The 24,815-nt window shown below is 40.6% G+C and overlaps 1 protein-coding gene across 1 annotated transcript in view; it reads right to left on the reverse strand.

Moving 5' to 3' along the window:
* Positions 1-1,096: 1,096 nt before the first annotated feature.
* The window catches only part of INPP5F (inositol polyphosphate-5-phosphatase F), a 42,051-nt gene continuing 18,332 nt past the window's right edge, over positions 1,097-24,815 (reverse strand). Inside the window, exons 3-20 of the mRNA XM_033149519.1 lie at positions 22,168-22,304; positions 21,649-21,777; positions 18,611-18,778; positions 18,353-18,409; positions 16,870-17,068; positions 15,136-15,315; positions 13,717-13,784; positions 13,073-13,197; positions 12,398-12,475; positions 10,426-10,546; positions 9,940-10,068; positions 8,520-8,637; positions 7,768-7,966; positions 6,820-6,891; positions 6,607-6,680; positions 6,031-6,159; positions 4,803-4,890; positions 1,097-3,789 (exon numbers count right to left, since the gene is read on the reverse strand). Coding sequence (XP_033005410.1) covers positions 2,628-3,789; positions 4,803-4,890; positions 6,031-6,159; positions 6,607-6,680; positions 6,820-6,891; positions 7,768-7,966; positions 8,520-8,637; positions 9,940-10,068; positions 10,426-10,546; positions 12,398-12,475; positions 13,073-13,197; positions 13,717-13,784; positions 15,136-15,315; positions 16,870-17,068; positions 18,353-18,409; positions 18,611-18,778; positions 21,649-21,777; positions 22,168-22,304 — 3,233 coding nt within the window. The 3' untranslated portion in view covers positions 1,097-2,627. The remainder of the gene's footprint in view (positions 3,790-4,802; positions 4,891-6,030; positions 6,160-6,606; positions 6,681-6,819; positions 6,892-7,767; positions 7,967-8,519; positions 8,638-9,939; positions 10,069-10,425; positions 10,547-12,397; positions 12,476-13,072; positions 13,198-13,716; positions 13,785-15,135; positions 15,316-16,869; positions 17,069-18,352; positions 18,410-18,610; positions 18,779-21,648; positions 21,778-22,167; positions 22,305-24,815) is intronic.

Genomic DNA, 24,815 nt, shown 5'->3' on the forward strand with positions numbered 1-24,815 from the left:
ATAATCAACTAATGTCTAACCAGAGGATATTCCATGTTTGGAATCTTGTAGACTCCCTTAAGGCAAAAGTAGTGGCAGCAAGTCTCCATTTATGCATGGTAGCTGTTTGGGCATTCCTGCAATACAGCACATTATGCCTTTTCTTGGGTGGACTAGACAAATCAGTGCAGCTGACCTTAAAAGAAATGGGGCAAGATACTTTTATAAAAACATCTTCAAACTTAAGTTTTTTCTTTTAAAAATCCTAGACTTAATGTTCAGACAATGTCTGAGGAATCAATAGAAAAGTCTGGTTCGTGTATATAATACAAAACTACTGTTTATTCAAGCATGGCATAGCATTAAGTGCAAACCCAGCCCAGCAGCTTAACTATCGTTAAAGGTTGAATTATACTTCAGTCGCTAGTATACCAGGGCTTGTAGCTTTATAAACCATGGTAACGTTAATCATAACGTACTGTTATATGCGAGCTATTGCTGCCTTTAATGACATGGTCACACAGAATGCTTATCCAAAATCTCAGCTATCTGAGCACAAAGAATTATACCCAAACAGCTGATTCAGATATCCAAACAGCCAGTTTGCTCATTTCCTTACTTGTTTGTACTTTGCTGGTCCATGGCACCCATTTCCAGCAGAAACCATGGAGGAAGAGAGGGAGATAAAACAAATCGTGGAGCAACAAGGATCAGACTGATTTTGACTTTCGCTGATTCACTGCAGCAATTTTAAGCAGACACCATGGGAGGGAGGGAGGGAACAGACAAATCACAGATTAGGAATGTTCCTATTGGAAATAATGGAAATCATTGGCTTATGCAAATGCTCACCTAGCATACGATTTCCTAGGAACACACTGTTCAGAAAGTGGGGCCTGTGTGTCTTCTCTGGCATAGTTTAAGTGATCTTCTGTCAAACGCTTCAACTTTAACTATAGTCAACATAAACCATGATTTAGCATAATGTGTACACCAAACCAGAGGCAGATACTGAATACAGAGTCAGTTTTAGACCAACAATAAGGGGAGGCTATATATTCAGCAACTCAAGAACTAAAAAGGATCTCAGCATTTCAAACACATACACCAAAATGCATACTATTAGTATTTTTTATTAAAATATTTTATATAGGTCTCCCACGTTAAAACAATACAATTTTATCTTAAATATACCCACAAATTTATACAGACACTCCAAAAAAAGGAATACGCATTACAGTAATAAGAAATAAATAACAAAATGGAAACAGTATCAAAAGTATTAGACAAGGACAATCAGATTAAGGTGATGATCACTTCTGTTATAGCAGAGATATTCAAAGACATCATACCACCATTATGACACTCGTTAACTTAGAACAGTACATGCAGTCTAGCTATAGTACACATGTACTAACATACAGAGACCCTGGCTCTAGAATGAGGACTAGTGAGGCTATGACGCTTAGCAGAATTGTTTCTGCTGCTACATTCTACTATAGAACATCAGTCACAAGACTCCTCCGGGAAATAACAGAACGAGCTATATAGGAAATTACTTCTTACACATCAGGTTTTTGGAATCAGGTTCCCGGGGAAACACTTAGATGCGGCCTCATTCCCCACCAGTACTGTGACAAAGCCAGAATTGGTCTCACAACTGATCACAACTACAACTGTTTCGAAACACTTTGCATTAATTGGATTTTAAATACTGGTAGCAGTATGATTTTATGGATGAGAATGTTTTAGATTATGTCCTTTTCGGTGCTTTCGTGCTTATTTAGGCAATTGTCTCCTCATATGAACACACTAGCACATACCTGACATTCAGCATTTTTAAAAAGTTAGACCTTTGTTTTTTCCTCAAAAAGAAAAAAAAGGCTGCAGCCTAAGAGTAGGGTGTCAAGTTTCACTACAGAAGACACGTAATAGCTTGCAGACACACCGTAAGTTTTTTTTTAAAGATTATTTATTGTTGTAAGAAAAACCTTTTCAGCAGCTGCCCTGCAAGCTTTTACTCATTACTGTATTATTGATTACTCCTAGATACCATAGTTATAAATTAACAGAGGTAGGAAGAAGCAAGAAATCGATGGGAGAGGAAGGAGAGTAAACCACCCCCCACAGGCATAGGTATTTAAGTCCTTCCTCTGCAGAGACCACTTCCCTTAGGAATGCAACTAGAACGACAAGAACACAAATTTAAAAATATAAATAAAAAAGTTAGTCTGAAAAATAAATAGAATGTCATCTGTGAGTAAAATAGTTCACTGGTACAGTGCAAGATTAATAAGGTTGACAGGTGTTCAGGACCACCCCCCTTCTACATAAATCAGAAGGCCTATAGAAACTGGTCTCAAAAGATAACTGTGCAATTGATCACGCAAACTTAACATGCACATCAACCACTGGTGTATGAGCTACCTGTTTAGTAGTTTTACCTTCACCAGTTCAGCTGCCTGAGGATAATTCTGAAGCCTGTTCAGAACCCAATTAACATCTTCCAAACCTTTCTGTAAACATAGTTACTGGCATTTTTTTTATACCAATACTTAGTGGCAGTTGGTTCACCCCCTCCCCTCAAGGGGCTGTTACAAACCATTTGTTTAGCAATATGTACAACTTAAATCTGAAGCACGTGCTCTCTAGATCTGAATTATCCGTGTCTGACACTGCGTGAACATTTCTCTCAGTTCATTTTGCTGAATTTCATTTACGGATTCTGGTTCGGCTGGGCTCTTCTGGACTTTAGCCACCGCAAAGCTGATTCCTTGGGTCAAACCAGCTTGTGTAATATTAGCCACCTGAACCATAGAGCTGCGAATCTTTGCAAAAGGAGAGACTGCCCTACTGCCATTACTCTCTGCTGGTGAAGGCGTCATATGAAACCCTGACCCAGCTTCCAGTACACTGGATGAGGAGCCTGGACTGTTATGAGACTTAGCATTGGTGTTTTCTACTGCTAAGAATTGTGATCCTGACTCTGAAAATGGTACATCCAATTTAGATGGTCTGGAAGGAGCCTCAACAGCTGTTCCCAAGCAAGATTCGGTTTTCTTAGAAGGGTTATTGTCAATGCGATCCACCTCTTGCTGAGCTTCTTGAGAATTCATCTCCGTTTCTGAAACACTTGTCATCTTAGTTTGAGCATCCTGCACAAATCTATGGCAGTAGGCATCAATCGGCTTAGTGAACTCTATTACAGCATTGTCTGTGGCAGGAGTTTCCTGGGGTCCTTTACCTTCCGATTCAGACTTGCTAGTTTGGTCTTCATAGTGTGTCACATGGATTTCTGAAGGAACAGGAATGCTAATGTTGATGTCAGTGCTGCTTATAGACTGGGACCGACTGCCTAGCCGAGGAGCAGAGGCGATGATACCACAACTGGGCAGAACATAATCTATCTGTCCCACATTCTCCAAGGAGTCCATGAACTGCTGGTCATCATCAGATTTGGAATTTGTAAGGTACTCATCAGAATGGAATGAATCATTATCTGAGGAGATCTCAATGTCAGACTCTGCATTGGCTTTAGCATCTGCCATGGGATTTTCCATGGTTTCAAGACTACTGTCAGATTTCCAAAGATTCACTTTCAAGTTCGGCTTTAAGAAGTTGACTTTCATTTCAGGCTTCGTAAAGTTCCCCAACTTTCTCAGGTTGCTCATGTTTACATTGGATTTGGTTTGCTTCACTTTCTGATTAAGAGAAGAGAACTTGCTCATTAAGTAGTTTTTTCCTTGGGCTAGGGAGCCTCTGTTTTGGGATCTAATACCAATGATGTCCTCATGGGGTTTACTGCTTTTCCTGCAGAATTAAGAAGATCAGTAACTTCCTCTGATATACATACATTGAGATATATTTACAACACATTACTTAATATTCAGACACATTCTAATAAATATTTTTTTGTTTAAGGTAAAGGTAAAGGGACCCCTGGCCATTAGGTCCAGTCGCAGACGACTCTGGGGTTGCAGTGCTCATCTAGCTTTATTAGCCACGGGAGCCAGCATACAGCTTCCAGGTCATGTGGCCAGCATGACTAAGCTGCTTCCGGCGAACCAGAGCAGAGCACGGAAACGCCGTTTACCGTCCCCACCTATTTATCTACTTGCACTTTGATGTGCTTTCAAACTGCTAGGTTGGCAGGAGCAGGGACCAAGCAACGGGAGCTCACCCCATTGCGGGGATTCAAACCACTGACCTTCTGATTGGCAAGCCCTAAGCTCTGTGGTTATTCTCCTAGATAGCTAGGCATTGACAGTCATCTTCCTTCCCTGCACCCAAAGCCCCTTGAAGAGAGAAAACTCCTTATGGACCTGCTCCCCCAACCTCATTCAACGCATGTTTTTTGTTTGTTTTTTAACTCTAAATGACAGACCCCTCTCCCAAGGGGCACAGTATCAAAAACTTGTAGATGGGTACTGCAATACTTGTATGCATGTCCAGATAAGCTCTTAGTTACTAATTGTCAGTAGACAGCTGCTTTAAGCAACCAGTACAGTCATACCTCATGTTGCGTATGTTCGGGATACTCACTCCTGCCCCCCAGAAGTGTTTTCCAGAGCGCACGGGTGTGTGCACAACCGCCAGATGCGCAGAACGCTTCTGCGCACTTCACGCATGCGCAGAAGTGCTCAAATCACGCAACTTCTGGTTTTGGGGGCTTTTTTTACGTGCATTCGAGTTACACACACCCGCGTTACGCACGGTGACCCGGAACGGATCGCGTCCGTAACCCAGGGTTCCACTGTACAAGTATTATGATTCAAGTGATTTGGGACTCCAATAACTCCTAGAAGGGAAGAGTAATAACTCACCTCTCCAGTTTCTTCTCAATAATGGCTACATCTAACCCCGTGGCTTGTTTTGTGATTCTCAGCATCTCTGCAATGCACTGAAGAGTATCTGAAATGCACGTTATTTGTCCATTATATCCATGAATAGAGCATATTCTCTCTTACTACTTTTGTTTTGGGAAAATTTAATGTGTAGATGCTTCGGTGAAGCTTTTCTATTGGTCTCACTTTTAACCTGGCAAGGGAGCCATTTAGCATAAAGCAATATGAAATGAGAGACACTGATCATTCTGCAACTGGCACATTAATGCAGCCATATAGCTGAACACAAGCATAACAGAATGACGACTATTCCTAGTTGTTGATTAGATAAAGTATTATCCCCCCTTAAATGTATCTTTAAATGCAGGTCTGCTTCATTTACATACAAAGCAGGTGGAGTGTTGTGTCACTGAAAGAGCCAAAGGAAAGCAACATATATGCAAGGGAAGCTTCTCTTCCACTCCGTAAGTCTATTCCTCCTCCTCTTTTCCTGACTAAAAAACCAGGCTCTGAAATGTTGAGTTTTTCTGCTCAAGTTCTTGGAAAAAAGCAATTTCCTTTCCTTCTTGTTCTCAGTGAACCTATTTTGTTTAATTCAACTCAATTGTTTAGCTCATGTCAGGAGTAGCCCAGCTACTCATGAGGAGAGGGGGAGAGAAAGCCCTGCTCAGGAGCAGGGCAGGGAAAGCTGCTCTTCAAGGGGAGACAGCTCACGAAGCTATAGGGAGCCCGGATCCCTTTTGCAGACGGACTCCTCCTCCTCCTCATCCAATCTATCACAGGAATCGTCTCCAAGCGAGGGAGAGGAGCAAGGGCTCCGGGACACTGCTGAAAGACACAGCACCACCAGTCAGGCTAGCCCACAGCTTCTGACACAGGCACAGCGCAGGGGGGCTAGAGGACCCAGGAGACATCGTTTCAGAGTGCCGAAGATCTGGTGTTGGGGGGGGGGTAGCAGAAAGAATGTACTTCCAGATTCTGATAGTGACTGAACAGTCATGTTTTAAACTAGCTCCGCTTGTAAATAGCTATGCTTAATAAATAACTTCAGTTCTTCAAAGGAGGCTTAGTAGTTACTCATGAACAGCACCTAGGAAGATCCCTGATAGCTCAATTCTTATAATTAAGTTCTAATTTCTATATGCAGTGCTCAGACTTGGGGAAAGTGGTTTACCTCTCTTCTAGAAACTTTGTAGAAGTGTGTTACCTTTTCCATCCTCTTCAGGGTTGCGCATCACTGCTCTAAGGGTATGGAAATATCCACTTGTGTCTTTGTATTTGTAATGGAGCCTCATGCACGAGAACTTGGGCTTCCCAAAGAGGGTTGGTTCAGGACCTTTACAAAAAGCAGGAATATTTTTAGAAATAAAGAACATAACTTTCTAAATAACACCTCCGAACCTTTCAGCTCCTTACCTAAGCAGCCATTCTACTTTATTACATCACTGGGAGAAGTGTAACAGTGAGACCACCCTCTGCTGACTTAGCTGAGATCAACTGCCCTCCTAGAATGTTCTTCTGCTGTTCTATTATGTAAATGCATTACATATAAGGACATGGTTGGTACAATGGATTTGCTCGTTTTGCCTTTTGTATTGCACCTCTTGCATCGCTATTGTTGACAACATGTGGGGGGCATATAAATGTAGCAAATCCTGGATATTCAATATATAGAAGAGACTGTTGTTCATTCATGTGTTTTCAATTATTGTGACAAATACCTTAAGTCTAGGCAGGAAACGAGGAGAGAATCAGCTAAAATGCAATGACTTCGAGGTCTTACCTATTTCTATTCTTTCCAAATCTTCAAGGCTCAGCCTTTGGTATTGATTTACTTTATCTACTTCATCATCATAACTAGACAAAAAGACATCAATGCCCAGAGTTAGATCTGGATCGACTCACACCTGAATCCTATTACAATGCAATAAAAAAGTAGCAAAGATGTTCTGGTATCTTTGCTTTCAATGTGTAAAGTAGAAAGACTCTTACTTACTAGGCTATATAGTATGCTGAGTTAGAAAGCAGAAGGAGGACATCCACATCTTTATGAGTAGCATCTGCAAGGCTAAACAAAAATGAACAGAGTATTTTACACAGGATGACATGGAAAGGCACTTTTCTGAAGCCTTTTACACCCTGCAACAAGTATGGAGTCAATCATTAGTTATGACAACAACAAACCATGTTTACTAATGCCTTGCTTCATATACTCTGTCAATAAAACCTAGGAATCTTTCTCTTCTTCAAAATTTTGTTTTGCTGTATATTTCAAAGTAAATTACTGTTCTAAGGTACCATACTAATGCCCTCAGGGAGTTGTAGAATAGGTGTGGTAACATCCTGAATGAGCCAACCACCCACATGGCTAGTTTTAGATATTACCCTGGCAGCATTTATTACAGTAATTTTCCCCACCTTCAAAACAAGTTCCCAGGGCAGCTCCAAGTCAGAAAATACAACAACAAATGCAGCAAACCAATTTAAAACAAAACATATGGAATAATGACAGAAGCAGAATCTCTCTCAATGTTAGAAGTGAGGTTACAGGGAAACAGGCAGAGGGCCTTCTACGCCCACCTTGCATAGGAAATAAACAACATTCTGACTTTTAGAAGACATTTGAAGGCAGCCCTGTATAGGGAAGTTTTTAATGTTTGATGTTTTACTGTGTTTTAATTTGTTGGACGTCACCCAGAGTGGCTGGGGTAAACCAGTCAGGTGGGTGGCATATAAATAAAAAATGGGTGTTGTTGTTAGGAGGGCATGTACCAGAGGTTGAGCACAATCAGAAAACATGGCCTCTAATTACTTGAAAAACAATTAAGACTCACCTCTTCGCCAATCCCCACTGTATCCCTCTACCATCTCATTACACATTTGGTCACTGTGAAAGATGTCATGGTACTTTAAGATCTATATAACCATAGAACATTCTGCATACCTTGGGTCACAGTCAATAAGTGCCCAACCACCATGGAATTTTTCATCATCTGGTAATAGTAACTTCATGTAACTTTGCAATAACTGGCTAATCAGTTCCTGATGACTTCTCAAGTTCTCCTTGTGCAGCGCTTCATGTTCTTTCTCTTTTGTGAATATGGAATAAAGATCCTCTGTCACAGGAATGCCCTGCATTAAATCTAGACACACACACACAAAACAAAACAAAGAACACTGAATGCATAAAGAATGTATAACAATATCAATGCATAACAGGAATAAAGCTGGTGGTAAGTTACTAAATGGACTGCTTTGGTTGTTATACTGTAGCTCTGAATCTTGGGATTTAGGTATTTTGAAATTCTTAACCAAGACCTAATTCTTGACCAAGACCTAAGCAATGCTCACGTTACAAGGGGCATGCCTTCATTATCTACAAAGGAGACAAGTGGATTTCACTATGAGTCTTCCCTGCCTTTTCCACCATGATTTAAGACTGAAGTGTTAAAAAAAAATTCACTGATTACTAATGAATGGAGAGTTTTCTTGCCAAAGCTTCTAGAAAGCTCAGCTAAAATGAGTCAGTCCCGTTCATATGTTTTTAAAATACACAAAACAAGATTTTGACCTATTTAGTAGTGGAAAACACAGACCCAAACACCTTTAACATTTCAAAGAAGCCAACATGAAAAGAAAATTCAACAGATACATAGTAGACAATTATTCAGTACGGAAACTGACTGAATATCTTACCAATGACCGCCTGCCTATAAGCATCCCTGAAGCGGTTTAAGTAGTATCTATTTGCAGAGTTAACACCATCTTTCATAACTCCTGCCAGCTTCCTTTCACCAGTTCTTGTGAAGTCACCCTATTGCACAAAACACATCTTTGAATACTCAGTGCATTGGTTATTCATATGAGAGACATCTTAAGTAACATTAACTTTCAACTGCTTTAAGAAACACATCTTACAGAAGCAGAGAGTTACATCTCATTTAAAAAAAATGTACTCCTGTATGTTTAAATCACACATATTTAAGAGTCACCATTTGAAATATGTCCCTTTTCTATAAAACATACCTGCAGATTCTAAACACGAGATCTGTATTGGGGTTTCTCAAAAAGTGGGCCAGGAATCGCTTTCAGGTGGGCCTCAGTGCCTCAGTCTGCACAGTCCCTCCTCACCTGCCTATCCCACCCCACTAGCTGTGCCACAGCCTTTGGGTTGGATCAATGCCAACATCAGCAACTCTTCACATGCTGAGTAACAGTGATTGGGAGATGGGGGAAGAGGAATGGAAGGTTTTTGAGGGAGGGGGGAAGCCAGAAGAGGTGTTGCAGGAAACTTTTAAGATAAAAGGTTAATGATTTATTATCACAATCATCATTATTATTAAACAAACTGGGAAGAGGATAATGGAGGAAAGCTCTTATAGGAGAAAATAAAGCATAGGAAGATCAGGGAGCAGGGCTGAATGAGACAGGCAGCTGGGTGGGTGGGGAATAGCAAGCAAACCAACTGTGAAGGGAGGATAGCAGAAGAAATCACCGAAAACAGGTAAAAATATGTTTAGAGGCCTATGTGGGTGGGAAGGGGGAAATACTTTTTCTACTTAGACCCCTCTGGATCAACAAATTCTGGCTTACATGGGAAGGCTGACTCATGATACCTCAAGAGCAAATGCCTGTAATTAGCTGGAGGAAAACTGGGCTATGGAATTTTTTCCTACAAAGAAAATGCTGTAATAAAGAATTCAGCAATTTCAAAGATCCATTAGATCACTAGAAAATGCCTGTAACTTCCATCTGATTAATTCCAAACTCTGCCTCAATCTGCCACTATTTTGTAACAGGCTCTGCCCCTGCCCTGCAATTGTTTTGACTGCTGGGCCTCAGTAATTTTCAGCTGTCTGTAGCTGGCCACATTGGTAGAAAGTTTGAGAACCCCTGATCTATAGTATTAACTGTAGAACAATGAAATATATGGGCGGGATTTACCTAACCAACCCAGTCAGCAGAAGTCCTGTACATTAAGAAAGATGTGATGTGTTAAACCAAAACAATAAGCTCCTGTATAAACCTTGTAAACTATTCCTGTTGTAAGTTCAATTAACGAAACTGAAAAGGATTACCCTAAGAGTTATGTTTACTTGAAGTGAAATGTTTTTACCTTTAAAGCTGCTGTTCCAGCATATTGTCTGCTTATGGCATCACCATTGTTAGCCCATATAATCTGGTAGATCCGATTGCATTTCATTGGCAGTGGTTGTTCCGGTGGCATCACACCCAACTTCTTCAACTGGAATTTAATTTTACTGTTATTACTAAGTGCCATTCTTTTGTCTTTTTTCACTCTAGGAGTGTAGGGCTGTTATCTTTCTTCTGAAGCTACAGAAAGCAAGTTTATTCCATTCGTCTGTTAACCACTGAAACCTTGCTCTCCAAACACCAGACAAAAAACTGAATTTGCATATATTACTTGCGCAACCATGACAAGGGTACTAACTACTGTTCTCCACTAAGATCATGCTTCACATCAGAAGAATTATTCTGAAGCAATTTAAGTATGAATAGACTATGCACACATATAGTCTAATTGACTATATTTCACATAGTTCTCATTAATAAAGGTTTTTGAAAACTGAAGTTGCAATACCTGCTGTTCCATAACTATACGGGCCACGGCAGCTTGGACAACGTTGGTTCGATCCAGGCAATCCATACAGTTAACTCGGAAAATCCCTTCCTGCTTACAAATGACTCCAGCTTGGTCCACCCTTCCAAAAAGTGAAGGAAAAAAATATTAGAAACCTTAAAGTGAAAAGATCCTACATCCCATGGCGTAGAAGAAATATATGCTTACTTGAAGTGACTAATCCATAATGCTCATCTACAGGGGGTCCAATCTGGCCCACAATTTCATTTTCCCTAAACCACCCCCACCCATCTGGATGATGGGAGGGATGGCAGGATTAAATTCTGCATCGTCTGAGTGCCTGCACAGCCAAAGTAGTGGGATTTAACCCCTGCTCATCAACTAAAATCCTCCTCAAACAAGTATGGCAAGGGCTGTCTGAAACTCCCTCCCCTCTTCCATTCTGCTGGTCTTGCACCTGGCTCCTTCAGTTCTCTTGTGTTCTCCCTTGTCCAGCTTGAGGGGACTAGTTCAGCTTTAGGCACTCTCCTCCTTCTCTTCTCATAGATACAGAGGCCTTTGCAAACAGCATGCTTTCTTTCCCCTTCTCTCCTATTTCCTGAGGAAGGCTGTCTCATGGTCCAGACAGGGTGGCTTAAGATGAGAAGAAGAATAGGGGAGAGGAGAAACTACACCCAGTATTTTACAGGTATCACTGCACTTTTTACAGGCGCACTGCAGGACATATCACTGCTCACTAGAGAAGCCCCTTTTTAGAGGATCTGCAAGAAGCTGGGTTTCTCTTGATTGCTTGCAAAAAGCAGTGTTTGCTGTCTAAAAACAGAAATCCCGTTAAGGCTATGGACCACGGAGCCAAAAAGCTTCCCCACCCCTGTCACAGGGGAAACAAAGAACATTACTCCCAAGAAACTAATTCCTTGTCCTTTAAAAAGGGCATCTAAACATTACCAATTCTATGTGAGGTAACTGTATTATCACTGATGAGACCCCATCATTTTATTAACCTGAGCTTTAAATACTGTCCAAACCTCTCCTGATTAATTTTATTAACACTATTATATGCCGCCTTTAAGAGGCAAAGGCCTTCTAAGGAAACTTCCCATAAAATATATAACATGAGTAACAAAAACATCCAAACAGTAACTAAAATAACCACTGATGAAATCAAGCTCAGTAATTATGCCTAAATATCCAGTTCAGTAATTATGGTTAAGAACTATTTAATTCAGCAGCCCAATAAAACCCATTTAAGAAAATGTGACAAAGAGCAAAGAAGACTTCAGTACTCTTCTAAAGGCCTGCAGCAATGGAGTCCTGACATTCTCTAATTGGCAGTATGTTCCACAAATGTGGGGTCACCACTGAATAAATCTCTGTCCTATATGCCTTCAAGCTAATTTTTTCTCCTGGCAGAGACACAAATAAGGCTTCAGCTGCTGAAAAGTGTGAGCAACTTAGTTCCACACCATTCAAAGGTTATTAGGATTTGCACTTCCAATTGGGACAGCAATGCACCAGCAACTGGTGAAATATAGGTTCCATTTGATCTGATCACCTGACCCCATCATTACTTGGGCAGCCAGATTTCCAAACTGTCTTTAAATGCAGCCCAAAGGGAATGCATTACCATAGTCCAGCCGGGGCATCGCTAGGTGCAATGATAACTGAGAAAAGGCTTGTCCTCTCCAAATCGACTTGTATACCAGTTGAGAACCTAAGATGGTAAAAAGCACCTTGGCCACTTCTACTAAACAAGCATTCCCAGTTAGCAGCCAGCCCAGAAGAACTCTCAAAGTGTACACTGGGTACTTCGGGGATATACAAGCTAATCTTGGACCAGTTGTAAACCACCAGTCAAAATAAGCTACCCTATCAAGCAGCGTATGTACCGTTACAAGGGTGGAAGTGGCATGCAATCATTTATGTAAATTTATTTTCTGTTTCAGAGTGAAATTAACATGCTAATACTAACCAGCACCACTTCACATCAGTGATTATGTCCGAAATGGCATCTGTCAGTGTTTGAACATTTTCAAACTTCATTCCACGGCTAAAAGATACAAAGAAAATAAAATTCACTGATTTCTTTTTCTTTTTTTTCAACACAAGAACATGGAAATTCATCGGAGAGATGCTTATATAATAATGGTCAGTACAATTCTACCTAGGTGTATTAAAATAACACATAATTTAATACAACCATGGGGGATGCAGATAAGGAATTGTGCAGGTCATTGTTTGAAGCGTAAGATTAAAAGGTCCACTGAATTTTTACTCTTCGAGAAATGCAGTACTGTATAGTTTATATCAAACAAAATCTGAAAAAATAATAATCCTTATGGAGATTTTTAAAAAAGTATTTTCTAATATCTGTCACAGACAAATCAACTTGAATAGCTATGCACATGCCCAAAATCCTGATCCTAACTCACTCTCTGACATCAGAACACATACAAGAATATACTCATCTAAACATTTTTATAAAGACAATATTTCAAAATGACAGTTTACAAAGATGTTGAAATCATTCAGAGAGGCACAACTTAAGCTCTGGAAACCATCTGCCATACTATACCAGCTTACAAGAAACATGGAATAGAATGGAATGATTTAGCATTTTTGCTATAAGACATTTCAACAAACTTACCAGTGTTCATGGAAGTCAAATGAAACGTATGTAAGACTTGGATTGTTGTACATTAAAACTTGTTTAAGGTAGGCATCACCAATAATTTTTTCTCGTCCAGCTTGGTCCACCAAGTTAATGATAATCTGTTAAAAGTTATCAAAATAAAAATGCAAACAAGTACATAAGACAAATGAAATCTAACAAGTATGTACAAGGGGCAAACATGTCTAGTCTAGGAGATGTTATAGGTGACTGCTGTGTACTTTCTCAGTAAGTGCTAGAAACTCCCTCAGAAACTGTGTCCTTTAGAGTGCCATCTATCAATTACATATAATCCAACATTATGGGCTAATTATGATTGAACAGTTGCTTTTCTCCTAGCTCTCCAACATTCGGGATTAGGATAAAGAGAGTTTGCATACACAAATGCACAGAGACCTGCCAAGGCAGCAACAACTGTTTGGTCCTAAGCATGTCACCTTATATGGTTGTAACTGTTGTTCCAATGGTTGCCCTGGGGGTTTTTGGTCAACAGCAATAGCTTTCAATATGAAATGCAACGATGTAGTTCTATTCTTCAGAAGTTAAAAGGTATACATCACCATTACAATAGTTCCAAACTTTTAATATATGTATGATCTTATAATAATTTGGAAACCCACCTGTTTTGTATAAATTTTCAACTGTTCTTCAAAATGTGCACGAAAATATGGAACAGTTTCTTTTTCACCTGCAAAAAAAATAGTAATACATTGTTAAGGAAGCTTGGGGGATGAAATGGGCACATTTAAGGTATTCAAACAGGGCCACGTTGGAATTGCGTGCATGGAGGAGTCTGTGGAAAGCAATTCACAGGAAAGAGAAAATTACCGCTAAGAGACGTATGTGGGCAATTCTGGAGAATAAATGAATTTCTGAACATTTTTCCATAAGAACTCTTTCTTCCAGTTCAGTACCACTCCAGAACAGAACTGCAGCCTGATATCCCATCTAATGCTACAGCTTGCTATTATTCCAACCATCTTCACTTCCAGGTTAAATGAACAGGTGCATCTAATTCACTAAAAAGAAAATCCTGGGGAGATGTACCTTTCTAATACATTTGAAAATACTTAAACTGAAACTCGGCACTGTTTTAAGTGTTATCATCCTCAAATGTCAAGTGAATGCAAGAATGTGATTTCATCTCTACTTTGCTTGAAAAGCTGTGCTTTATGGGGAAGGGGTAGTAAAGCAACATTCTGCAGCAGAGTACAACTCAGGTTCAATCTCTGGCATTCTCAACTTGATTATGGATTTACAAGTAGCATGCTCTCAGCTGATCTAACTTAACAGCCACATTCAAGACTTTCAGGCTTTTGATCTGATTCCATATAAAGGGATCCGTGCAAGTTTCAAGATGCCATCAGAAATTTAGTTTGCAGAATGGTTGCTTCCATAGAAGGATGTCAAACAAAGGGTTGTAGGTTTAAGTTATTAAATTAATACCCTTCTTTATGTGTACCTGGAACATCACTGTTCCCCTGCCACCCTTAAGAACTTTAAAAAGTTTCATCTGTGTAGTTTGGTTTACAGTGTTCATACAACACACCCAAGTGGCACTTGTCCCTTTGGGAACTGTCCCTCTGCCAGTTGAGTGTCAAAAAAAAAGCTACAGGAGTTCATATACAAAATCGGCCAGGCACAAGAATAGTTTTTTCCCTTGTGCCATTAAATTGTTAAATTCATAGTTGTATAGCTGAAGGGGGGGTAAATTATGGGTGGGGTTTCCTTGCTTCTTTGTATTGTGAGAGGAACAGTGTCTGAATGTTTACATTGCAATGTAGCTGAAACAAATTCCAAGTATGTTGGAAAATGTACTTGGCCAATAATAAATTATTCCTATTCCTATAATGCGAGCAGCAGCTTACTATATCCTGGAGTATGGAGTATGGAGGTAACAGCAATGACAATACTCCAGGTAAATGTAAAGGGACAAAGATGGACTACCTTTACTATGACCTGAAACATAGCTAAAAATATTTAAGTCTATCAAACGCTGTAGTAAGAGCATAAATCACTCATAAGGTAACAACACTTACATTTGTCCAGTCGTGGCCGGGGATTGTATCTGTAACCAACCTGACTCCAGAACACAGGCACTGAGCCTCTTGTCTGAATGAAAGATAGGGTGTGGTTATGGACATGAATCAATTGTTCTGTCTCCACATAATTTGCCACGTTCCCATTTTTATCAACGCCTCTCCGTTTGTAACGCATTCCTTTAAAAAAGCAACAAAGAATTCTCAGGAAGGATATAACAATCCTACGCACATAGTATTTGCTACTCCATTATAGCAAAAGTATAAAGAGATCAAAAATGTCAAACCAAAAGTCAAACTGGTATCAGTAGATTAGTCCTGCGGCAGATATTTGGGGGTGGGGGGAATTAGATGGCTGAAATGAAAGAAACCAATTTGTATTCATTCAGAAGACTACAGTGAATTTTATGTACAGTGGTACCCCGGGTTACATACTTAATTCATTCCGGGTTACAGTACGTAACCCGAAAAGACGTAACCCGAACAATTCATTCTGCGCATGCGCAGACCGAAAAAACCCGGGGGGAAACCACAAAAAATGCTCTGTGCATGCGCAAATCATGCGCACGTCAGGTTGCGCTTCCGGGTTAGCGGAGTTTGTAACCCGAAAAGTACACAACCTGAAGCGTACCACTGTAGTTCATTTATAATAAGCCAGTTTTTATTTTAAAAACAGCTTATTTTCCTCACAATGAATACACAGGGCTAAGAAAACTAATTCCTGTTTTTTGGGGGGGAGGCAGGGATGTGGCATATATTCAGGGTGGGATTCACCTAGCAAACCCCATCAGCAGAAGTCATGGGCAAGGACTTCTACCTGGACAATGGAGCCTCCTCCCCCCCCCCCCGTCTCCTCCCCCCTCATACCTTCAAACTGGCTCATGGGAGGGAACCCCCAGAATAGCATGCAGTGGGGGAGGGGGGTGTTCTGTCTAGCAAGCTGCCATGCTTGCACAGATGGAACAAATGGAAGTGTATGGCGCTGAATTCCACCCTCAGTGTTTATTACCATTTCTGATTTATATGGTGGTGGCAAGCCCTGCAAAGCAGTTGGAAAAGTGATTCCTGCCAGCCACGCAGGTTATCAGTAAAATAATTCAATTAGAAATATGTATGCTTCTGCATATTAAATAATTGTTGATAACTTTAGGATCCAAGCCAATAGCTTTGTTAAGTTATTAAGGACATCCACATAAGGAAAGTTTCCAATCCCCTCCTCGCCCCTGTGTTTGCCGCAAAAAAAGGCTTTGGGGGTAGCACAGGATAGTGTGGAGGAGAAAGGAAAGTTTTCCTCCCATGAATGTCCTTGCAGTTAATTTGCCTTATGATCCAAGTCTTTCTTTCCCCTTCACATTAAAAACTAGCACAGAAGAATGCAAGTACTGTAGCATGAGAAGCATAATTTCTATACCATTATCCCAAATCAGACAGGAATCCAGTATCAATGTAATTCAGGATCAATGTAACTGGAAAGCAAATCTGTGAAAAATGCATAACTTTAATTCCATCAGAATAAAGATTACTAGCACCACTTCTCCATGGTGAAAGGAATGAAAGAGAGCAATACTGGGTTTTTTTCTGGGTACAGTAATCTGGGGGGTTGGGGAAGGCATGGAGTATCAGCTGAACATAGTTTTTGAAAAAAGAATCTCGTGCGACTTTCTCAAGTTCTTGATTCGATCAATATTTTTTCTATTATTAAACAGTCCATGAAAGGTATCATAGCAACTTTACCAGCTCTGTGGCGACTTCGGCGTGAGATAAGGGCCACAAGAAAACATGGGTGAATATCATCCACGCAGACTGGCTCTTGAGGTGGTGTCTCAGGACTGCTTTTCTCTTCATCTGATGCTTCATTATAATTAACAACAAGCTCTTCAATCTGAACAAATCCCTGGATGACTGGGATAATCCAAAAATCCACTTCAGATTTCTACAAATTTAGAAAGAAATGAAGGAAGTATAAATGGATGGAGCAACTCCCCTAGGAGAAAAGGTTGCTGCGTTTAGGACTTTTTCAGTTTGGAGAAAATGTGAGATGATAGAAATTTATAAGGCATGGAAAAAGTGGATATATATTTCATCCCTCTCTCATAACCCTAGAACTCATGAAATTCCAGTGAAAGCTTATTGTTGGGGGGATTCAGGACAAATAAAAGTAAGTTCTTCTTCACACTCGCTCCTACAATAGGTAATTAAGGTAAAGGGACCCCTGACCATCAGGTCCAGTCGTGTTCGACTCTGGGGTTGCGGCACTCATCTCGCTCTATAGGCCGAGGGAGCTGGCGTTTGTCCGCAGACAGCTTCCGGGTCATGTGGCCAGCATGACAAAGCCGCTTCTGGCGAAGCAGAGCAGCGCACAGAAACACTGTTTACCTTCCCGCTGGAAGGTACTTGCACTTTGACGTGCTTTCGAACTGCTAGGTGGGCAGGAGCTGGGACCGAGCAACGGGAGCTCACCCCATGGCAGGGATTCAAACCGCTGACCTTCTGATCTGCAAGCCCTAGGCTCTGTGGTTTAACCCACAGCGCCACCTGGGTCCCTACAATAGGTAATAAAAGCCACTAAATTGAATGGCTTTAAAATACATTTAGGCAATGCCTTAAACTTAAAATACATTTAGGCAAATTAACGGAGGTAAAAGCTAGCAATGGCTACAAGCCTTGATGGCTATGGTCTGCCTCCGTAATCAGCGGCAGCACACTTCTGGATGCCAGTTGCTAGAAACTGCAAGAGGGGACCGTGCTCTTATGCTCAAGTCCTACATGCAAGCTTCCTATAGGCATCAGATCGGTCCCTGTGACAACAGAATGGTGGAGTAGATGGGCCACTGGCAAAGGCGCCAGCTCCAGGGGGTCCTGCATTGTTCAAGCCAAGTGCAGAGCCGAGAACAGAGCGACGTCAGGACATTGTGTGCTGCCCCCCCCCCCAATGTTCTTACAAAGATGGCACCTCTAACCACTGGCCTGAACAAGCAGGCTCTTGCTATGGTCTGATGAATATGTCATTTTATGCATTTTCCCCTTCCGCACTAGGTTTTCTACATTTATATTACAGAATTATATATATTGCAGAAAGTTAGAATGAGACACATGAAGCCTGACAAATCTCCTTACTAACCAATTTGATTAAGAAGTAAAAAAAAGCAGAACAGCTTTCTACCTTCTATCGCAGAGGTTCTAAACAAAATACATATTCATAGCAAACATTACTCACACCAATATTGATCAAGTCTTCTAGCATGTGTTTGTTCCAAAAAAATCTATCATCAACCTGAAAATGAAATTAAAATGTAAATATTTTCCATCCGAAAACCAGAGAACAATGCAAACTCACCCTTATCAGAACACAAACCAACAGGGAACCAATTCATGTTTTTTGGTTTTACAGAGAAATGAATAAGATCAGATGCATGCATATAGGAATCCAAGAGTTCGTTCAAAACACTAATAATGTTTGAACAGACAACCTTACCTTCCTCCAGAGTGGCAAGTTAGCCTTCTCACATGCACTTTGCCTTTGCACAGAGTTTGTTAGATTATAAGTCAAACTGTAATAAAAAGAATCCGAGTCCATAAACATTTTGAATAGTTCTTCCAGCAGCCGCCTCTCCAGTCTCTCTTTCTCTTTACTTTCTTTAACCTGTGAAACAGCAAAATATTAGGCTGATTGGGAAAATGTTACTTTGACTAATTTTATATCCAAATATATACTATTAAACAACTTTTACAAACTCCAGCTCAGCAAGATCTCCCACCCTTCGACCTTTTTCCTCATCAAGCAAATGGGTCAGCCATAGAAGTTACCGTATTTTTCGCTCCATAGGACGCACCGGACCATAGGACGCACCTCATTCTTAGAGGAGGAAACAAGAAAAAAGCCCTGTTTTTTGTTGTTTGTTTTGCAGCTTTTTTGCAAAGGGAAAAGCCCTGGCTTTTTTGAGGACCAGCTAAAAGTTTTGCAGCTGTTTTTGCAAAGGCAAGAGGCCTTTTTTGAGGATCAGCTAAAAGTTTTGCAGCTTTTTTTGCAAAGGGAAAAGCCTTGGGGTTTTTTTTTGTTTTGTTTTTTTGAGGATCAGCTAAAGGTTTTGCAGCTTTTTTGCAAAGGCAAGGGGCCTTTTTTTGAGGATCAGCTAAAAGTTTTGCAGCTTTTTTTGCAAAGGGAAAAGCCTTGGGTTTTGGGGGGTTTTTTTTGAGGATCAGCTAAAGGTTTTGCAGCTTTTTTTGCAAAGGGGGAAAAGCAAAGCTCCTTTTGCAAAGGGGAAAAAGCAAAGAGGAAAAGCCCCATTTTAATGGGGCTTAACTCACATTTCTGAAAAATCTTAAGGAAAGGGAGCTGTTTCTACTGTTTCCAGACAGATAATCTAATCAGCCAGTCACATGTCCTGGGGCACATTCAACATTCAACAACATTCAACAAAGGAGGGCAGGGCTGAAAGGGAGCCGGGACTCTTATCTCTCTCCCAATCTCTTGCTGATCAGCTGCTGAGCGGGGTCCTTTCAACACTCCCTTTTCTCTTTGTAAAATAAAAAGCACAATCTGCTTTTGGCCCCTAGGCAATTCAGCTCCAGGGACCACCATTCGCTCCATAAGACGCACAGGTATTTCCCCTTACTTTTTAAGGAGGAAAAAAGTGCGTCTTATGGAGCGAAAAATACGGTGACTACAAATTTAAGGTCTTGCTTCTTCAGGTCACGTAGATTGGAAGATGCATATAGGGTATTATGTCATTTTAGATTTCAAGTCAGGAGAGATATTTAGAATACTGTGGTACCTCCGGTTGTGAATGAGATCCATTCTGGAGCTCCAGCCAGATCCCGAGGTTTTTACAACCTGAGGATCACTGTTGTACGCATGTGCGTGGCGGTAGACCACTTCTGTGCATGTGCGCACGGTGAAACCCGGTCAAATTCTTCCGGGTTTGCCGCTTTCGCGGGTAACGTAACCTGAGGTGCTACTGTATCTATCAACATGACTGCCCATTTTCCAATGTAGCAGAAGTTGCTCAGGCACCATACACAATATACTGTATCCCTTTATTTTGATGCATGGAGGGAGATAAAAAGATCAGATCACATCATATCTGACAAAACACTTCATGTTCTACAGAGATTTTATTTTCTAAAAAGCAAAGGGTTCAGTACAGAGTGTACCTTTCACAGATGGAAAGGCCTAAGAGGCAGCAGAGGAAAAAAATGTCTATCCACTATCCCCAAACCACAAATAATTTTAAATAAATCTTTATTATGTTCTTCCTTAGTTCCTCTGCCCTCCCAAAACTAAACCGTCCCAAATGTTTTAGCCTCTTTATGAACAAAAAGTACTTTAGCTCCATTAACCCAGAGCTTTCCAAACTGTCTGTCAAGACACGTTAGTGTGTCGGCTCCAGTCTGTAGGTGTGTCGCATGAACCGCTCCCCATGTTCCTTCTGGGGTTGGGAAAGGATTTAACCTCTGGTTTGCTAGTAAGACTGCATTACCGTGTCACGAAACGATGCAAAACTGAATCACTGCATCACAAAATGATGCATGTCTAAAGTGTGTCACCAACATGAAAAGTTTGGAAAGCTCTGCTTTAGCCATTATGGTTGTCCTTTTGACAAAGTGGGAACATCTGCTGGGACAAGTTACAGGCATAAATGCTGCCAACGAGGACAAGACAGCAATTCCAGCAAGAAGGAAACCTAAGCCTGGTGGAGTTGGGATGAGTAAAAGGTCATTGGCAGGGATATACTGGAATATGAGGATGAAGAGGTATGAGGTGCCAAGGCACCAAAGACCTGGAATGAATTTGTGCTGAATATGAAAGCAGACAGGAAGCTGGCATAAGGATGTAAGGAACTATGTCATAGTATGAATAATGAAAGATGAATAGTGGGTGCAGAATTCTAGGCTAGAGGTAGAGAACCTGTAGCCTTCCAGATGTTGCTGGACTACAACTCCCATCATCCCTGAGCACTGGTCATGCTGTCTGAGGCTACAGGTTCCCCACTCCTGTTCTAGAGAGAGAAGAAGACTGCAGCAGAGGAAGCTGGACACAAACAGAACATGGCCCAAAGTTTTGCTGATGGGGCCACATGGAAGAGACATGTTTTTACAATGCTGACAAATCTTTGCAATGACATATGACTTGGTAAAGGACTGAATATGCTCAAAGGAGAGGGAAATCAAAGATGTCAAAGATTTTTGTGCCCCATCAATAGATGGATGGTGAAGTTGTCAAATAAATAAGAACAATACAGGAGAAAAGCTTTGGAAAAGAAAGGAAGAGGAAGTCCTATCTGCAGGAGCAGAAGTGGGATGCCATAACTGGGTATCACCAGCAGGGTGAAGTGCAAAACAGAGAGGCCAGGGATGCTTATTTAGAATGGTTAGCAGATTTGATTGGCAGGAAACCATAAAAAAGCTAATTTGTAAAAATAAAAAATATTACAGAATACATACATACATATGCAAATAGCTTTTATATCACTCTACAGGGGGGGACATTTGAAAGTCCACAGAAATCCCTACCTTCTTTTTATTAGATGCAGAAACATTTGATTTAATTTGAGTGAAGGTCTTGAGCAGAAATTTAGAGTCATCTGGAGACTGGGTAATCTTCTCTGGTTTGTATATTCCAAAATGATGTTTTTTACAGAGCTGAAAAGAAAATATTAAGTCAATATAAAGCTTAAAGAAACAACATTCTATTACATATGTCCTATCAAATGAATGTTAAATAAATAAGCTTTTATTTAAGCATGTGGTTTAGGTGCGAATATGTGCATATTCTTATCTATCCATCTATTTTCAGGGCATTTATATGCAGCTTTTCATGTATGCTTCAAAGCAGCTAATGAAGGTTATTAACAATAAAATAAAAAATACAAATTCAGCAAGGCGGTAGATACCAGCAGAAATCCCAAGGTACAAACTTTTAAAAACACCATCCGATTCAGAGCATCAGATAGCAGTGAAGCCCTAGTTTTGCATATAAGCACTCATCTTATCAACTGGTAGGTTTCTAAGTATTCCTAGTGTTAAAGTTACCTCCAGTTCCAAATCCTGAGGTTCTGCTTCAGAGAGTGGTACTGCTGCAATCTTTGTTACTTTGCATATTTCATGATCTCCTGGAAGCTTGCCAACCACTACTTTTTGGCGAATTAGAATCAACCACCAAGGCAAATCTGAAACAAATCCAATTCTTTTAGTATGACATTTTTCATTTTCCATTTCCACATATCCATTTTCACAGAGTTAGGCAGCAACCCTTCAAATTAACTTTACTCACCATTGAGCCATCTCAGTTAAAACACAATACTGTACAATCATTCTGGTACTGGGGGTCTGAAAACAATGCTTGCAAACTGCAGAATGGCGTCAGAATATAATACAGTATTCATAACTGTGGCTCTTCTCTACGCAACAACAAAAGGTAGAATAGCTGGCACTACCGGTAATCATGAAGTGCAGCACCATCCAGTAGTCGCCTCTCCCTAACCCAGGCACAAAACCATTTCCATATCAGACAGTAGCAAGGTTTTACAACAAATTTGGTGGCTTTCTTCAGGCGCAAAACTCTCATGCATATACTTCCTTTACTCAAAGCATTGTTCAGCTATGTGAAAAGGGAGAGGGGCACTACTATTAATAACTGTATGCAGACCCTTATTTAAACAAGTGAATCTGCCACCACCATGTATGGTGGCTTCAAGAAACCAAAGGCTCTTGTAGAAGGCTTTTGTTGAAAATGAATACTTAGCATATATATTTTTCCGTTTACAAACATTTGACTTCACAATTCCCCTTCCTCCCAAGGTTAGATATAGGAAAACAATCCATTTCAATGGAAAGCTTTCTTGCTGACAAAACTACAGAATACTAAGATTGGTAACAAAACAGAAACTGCTTGTGCAATAATGTTTTGGCTAACTAAAGAATAGTCATGCAATTTTCTAGACTTGTGTGACACAGTGCAAAGGCTTCCTTTGCTAATAAAAAATGCATTTTGTCTGCAAAAAAAAATCTGAAACAGAAGGTTTCTTGGTTCCTTCTAAAGCGGGGGGGAAGGTTGTAAGGTTACACATTCAAATTTTCAGGAGCATGGAAAAGCTTCCATCAATTTGAAACAGAACTGCTTGAACATTAAAAAGGTGTCACAAAGAAAGTAATGCTTTAGCAGCAAAATCTGTCATGGAAGCCTTCAGAGAGCTATTCTCTAGGGACATTATACAACCATAGCCTCCATAAGACACTTTACAGATAGCATACAAGCTTTGGTGTGCTATTTTGCCCATCATGAACACCCTTCCTGCCATTTTTACAAAACCAAGATTAAAGAAGCAACAGTACAAACCTCAAGAAAATGGAAGCATAGAATTGGTTTTTAATTTTAAGAACCAAAGGGTCTCAAAATACTGACATTTTAAAAATATGTACACATAAATACATTATACCATAGGAAAGGGGGATCATATGGTATCATACAATACGTTGTGGGGAAACAGCCTCCCAACACTATGATAGAAAACATTGGCAACACTCTAACAAAATGAAACAAAGACTCCTCCTACCCACAAACCAGCAGCTAAAAATAAAAACTCAAAGACCGACACCTCCATCACTAGCCCAGATAATACCCAGGTCGTTGTTCACACCTTAGCCTGCTGTGGCTTTTGCTGACTATGCAGCACTCAATCAACACCTCCTGTTTGTGGTGTGTACAGGCAAGCACAAAGCTAGAGAGTTCCAGAAAAACATTTACTTCTGCATCATTGACTACGCAAAAGCTTTTGGCTGTGTCGACCACAGCAAACTATGGCAAGTTCTTAAAGAAATGGGAGTGCCTGATCACCTCATCCATCTCCTGAGAAATCTCTATGTGGGACAAGAAGCTTCAGTTAGAACTGGATATAGAATAACTGATTTGTTCAAAATTGGGAAAGGAGTACGACAAGGGTGTATATTGTCTCCCTGCTTATTTAACTTATATGCAGAATTCATCATGAGAAAGGCTGGACTGGATGAATCCCAAGCCGGAATTAAGATTGCCGGAAGAAATATCAACAACCTCAGATATGCTGATGACACAACCTTGATGGCAGAAAGTGAGGAGGAATTAAAGAACCTTTTAAGGAGGGTGAAAGAGGAGAGCGCAAAATATGGTCTGAAGCTCAACATCAAAAACACAAAGATCATGGCCACTGGTCACATCACCTCCTGGCAAATAGAAGGGGAAGAAATGGAGGCAATGAGAGATTTTACTTTCTTGGGCTCCATGATCACTGCAGATGGTGACAGCAGTCACGAAATTAGAAGACGCCTGCTTCTTGGGAGAAAAGCAATGACAAACCTAGACAGCATCTTAAAAAGCAGAGACATCACCTTGCCAACAAAGGTCCGTATAGTTAAAGCTATGGTTTTCCCAGTAGTAATGTATGTAAGTGAGAGCTGGACAATAAAGGCTGAGCGCCGAAGAATTTATGATTTTGAATTATGGTGCTGGAGGAGACATGGACTGCAAGAAGATCAAACCTATCCATTCTTAAGGAAATCAGCCCTGAGTGCTCACTGGAAGGACTGATCCTGAAGCTGAGGCTCCAATACTTTGGCCACCTCATGAGAAGAGAAGACTCCCTGGAAAAGACCCTGATGTTGGGAAAGATGGAGGGCACGAAGAGAAGGGGACGACAAAGAAC

This window comes from Lacerta agilis, chromosome 5 (genome assembly GCF_009819535.1).
Source record: "Lacerta agilis isolate rLacAgi1 chromosome 5, rLacAgi1.pri, whole genome shotgun sequence".
NCBI classification, from domain to species: Eukaryota; Metazoa; Chordata; class Lepidosauria; order Squamata; family Lacertidae; genus Lacerta; species Lacerta agilis.